The sequence below is a fragment of the Tachysurus fulvidraco genome, chromosome 13, assembly GCF_022655615.1.
Source record: "Tachysurus fulvidraco isolate hzauxx_2018 chromosome 13, HZAU_PFXX_2.0, whole genome shotgun sequence".
In the NCBI taxonomy this organism is placed as follows: Eukaryota; Metazoa; Chordata; class Actinopteri; order Siluriformes; family Bagridae; genus Tachysurus; species Tachysurus fulvidraco.
Window position 1 is genome coordinate 1,156,486 of NC_062530.1, and position 3,021 is coordinate 1,159,506.

The following is a 3,021-nucleotide window of genomic DNA, read 5'->3' on the forward strand; positions in this document are numbered from 1 at the left end:
AGCGAATTTTTCTACTTTGCTTTTATGCACGTGTGTTGTAGTCTTTCAAAAGTGCGTCATCAGCTGTCTGCTTTATCTGTACGGAGAAGCACAGGTATGCGCAGCGTGCACGCGCAGTCAGAGCTGGAGGCGTTTATCTATAACGTTAATCGGCGGAAAGACGGCAACCAAAAGCAGTGAAATGTCACTATTCTTATTACCAGAGTTGTAGCACAAACACAATATTAATGCAAACAATCCATTCAATACTAAATAAAAATAACATTTATTGATTCGGTCTTTGTGAATATTAGTTTATTAATGACGTCATTCATTAGACACACTGTTTGTAGAGAATGCACACATACATGAACTGATCTGATTCAAGACTGGCATCATTACATCATGCATAAAATTTTGGCATATAAATCTAAAAATTGTAAATCCAAGAAACAAAGCAATCTTTGTTGTGATGTAAAATTACATCACAACAAAGATTGGCATTAGCATGGTTTAAATACATGAAGATGCAGACGAGAACTGCATGGCCTGGGAGTCTTAAATAGGGTGGTTGGTTCCCTCTGGTGGATTGAAAGGGGAAGTGCAGGTGGAGCCATGATATCGTCATGCCATTACATCTAGTATTTATTTCATAAAATAAAATTCTAATTGAAACAGTTTTAAAAACTCTCCCTTGTCTGAAATATAAAAAGGAAATGACATAAAATGATTGTGACCTATAGTGGAACAAACTGTCCTAACTTTCAGTACATTTTCAGTAAACAAACAGGTATTTAATCTAATTATGAATAAAATACATTGAAAATTTTCATCTATCAAATTAAACCAGGATGATAAAGAATATACACTGAATTCAATACATGCTTCTTAGGACCAAAGCCATTTCATGTGATGCATATATAGAAAGTTGAGATAATCAGAATGAAGAATATAAAATGAATGAAGTTTGATGTCACTTCACTGCCTCGCTTCTGCAGATGTTTCCTTTAGAACTGAATCCGCCGGCTGACGTGGTCCATGGCTGCAGTGATGCTGCAGTGAGACAGACAATAAAGTGATGAACAACTGGGTGACATTCCACTCAAATCACTTAATCAGTAAAGTAAAACTCATCATTTACAGACCTCTCAACCTCCAGGCCAAACTCACACAGATTCACTAAAACCTGCAGGTGTGAACGAGTGAAAACAAACTGCAGAGAGAGAGAAAGAGGGAGAGAGAGAGGAAGAGGGAGGGAGAGAGGAAGAGGGAGGGAGAGAAAGGAAGAGGAAGAAAGAGATCATTAAATCAACACTGTTTTCTGCACTCTTATTGGTAAGAAGACGTTGATTAATTGTCCCTAAAGGTGGCTCAAGTTTATATTAATGCATTTCTTCTGATACCTTCTCGTTTCTATAGAAACAGCTCATTCACAGGGACGTGTACAGAACACACTATACTTCTGTGACATAAACAGTTTAAATAATATTTTATCTGCACTGATTAAACATACTTCATTGCATTATTGTAATTTTATCACTGATTCCTGTTTTTTAGAATAATAACTCACTCAACCTTGCAGATAAAACGTATAAACCTGCATGTAATACACCATGTATTTGTTAGATCACACAGGAAAAGTTGACTAAAAGATGATCTCTGGAACTTCTAAATAAATAAGCAGATACAAACTGCAGGAACCTACAAACTGACAAATAAACCAATTAAACAGAAGTACCGCTTCTTCGTCCCAGTCGAAGACAGTTGTCCTGAAATGCTCAGCCACGACTTTGAGCTCGTACAGACGCGTCACCTCGAGTCTCTCACATAGAGCTCCATCATGAGCACAGCACTGCACAATCTTCTGCATGGCCTTGTTCATTTTCTTCCTCTTCTGCAGCCAAGAAGACAATAACTAGTTTACTGTGAAACAAAGAAGTTTAAACAAAGCTTTGCTTTTGCTTTACAGTAAGTGTGATTTCTGACCTCTCTTGGTCTCTCTGTATGTAGTGTCTGAGCCAATGAGCTCTGAATAATTTACATAAACACGTGTGATCGGATAAAGGAAAGAATAATATATAAAAGTGTATATATATATATATATATATATATATATATATATATATATATATATATATATATATATATATATATACATATATACATTTAATAATAACCTAGAATTTTTATTCTGTTAATTCTTATTTCTTTTATTATTCGTCATTTCCTTTATCATTAATTATGTTTACCTTCTGCTCTATGTTTATGTTCTGTAAAGCTGCTTTGAGACAATGTCTATTGTAAAAAGCGTTATACAAATAAACTTGAATTGAATTGAACTGAATAAAAGTGCTGTTGATGAATTATCCTATGGACTGCGATCTGTCACCTGATGTGTGCCTGCTGCATGCAAATCACCCTAAAATGAGTATATCTCAGGATTCTAGAGCAGATATAGAGGATATAATACTGCAGATAGAAATAATACTTAGAAGTACATGTAAGTAGAGGGGTGTGAGGTAAAAGGTGTGAATTTGCACAGGAAGCGGTGCACTTACACTCTCAAGCTCATTATATTGTCTTCTAAGAGACTCTCTTCTTCTGGGGTTCTGTTCTTTTCTGATTCGGTTCTGTTGGATTAACAGTGGAACATTTGTACTTTCTACCGCATCAGTCACTTCGAAGTTGCGTGACCGAGATTTGTAATTCCTCCTGACGTGGTATGGAGACCGTCCCAGAAATTCGCTCAAGGGCATCTGGAGCATCGACTGCAAAATATGTTACATGTAAAGAATTAAATAAACATAAAATATTTAATGAATATTATTGATAAATACATCAACATGTCAATTTAAAGCTGATTATTTATTTAGTAGTTTGTATAAATAGTAATGTTTATAAAAGCTTAGGTGCATGCTCTTTATTAATAAATATCTATTATGATATATATTTTTATTTTATTATACATACCCTGCTCCCATAATTACAGGGTGTTTGATTCCCCTCCTCAGTCCTGATGACATTTTCTTTTATATAATCAAA

The 3,021-nt window shown here is 35.0% G+C and overlaps 1 protein-coding gene across 1 annotated transcript in view; it reads right to left on the reverse strand.

Moving 5' to 3' along the window:
- Window positions 1-280: 280 nt before the first annotated feature.
- Window positions 281-3,021, reverse strand: part of LOC125146148 (legumain-like) — a 4,479-nt gene continuing 1,738 nt past the window's right edge. Inside the window, exons 5-9 of the mRNA XM_047821990.1 lie at window positions 2,950-3,021; window positions 2,538-2,747; window positions 1,718-1,873; window positions 1,125-1,192; window positions 281-1,032 (exon numbers count right to left, since the gene is read on the reverse strand). The exon at window positions 2,950-3,021 is cut by the window's right edge and continues 33 nt beyond it. Coding sequence (XP_047677946.1) covers window positions 987-1,032; window positions 1,125-1,192; window positions 1,718-1,873; window positions 2,538-2,747; window positions 2,950-3,021 — 552 coding nt within the window. The 3' untranslated portion in view covers window positions 281-986. The remainder of the gene's footprint in view (window positions 1,033-1,124; window positions 1,193-1,717; window positions 1,874-2,537; window positions 2,748-2,949) is intronic.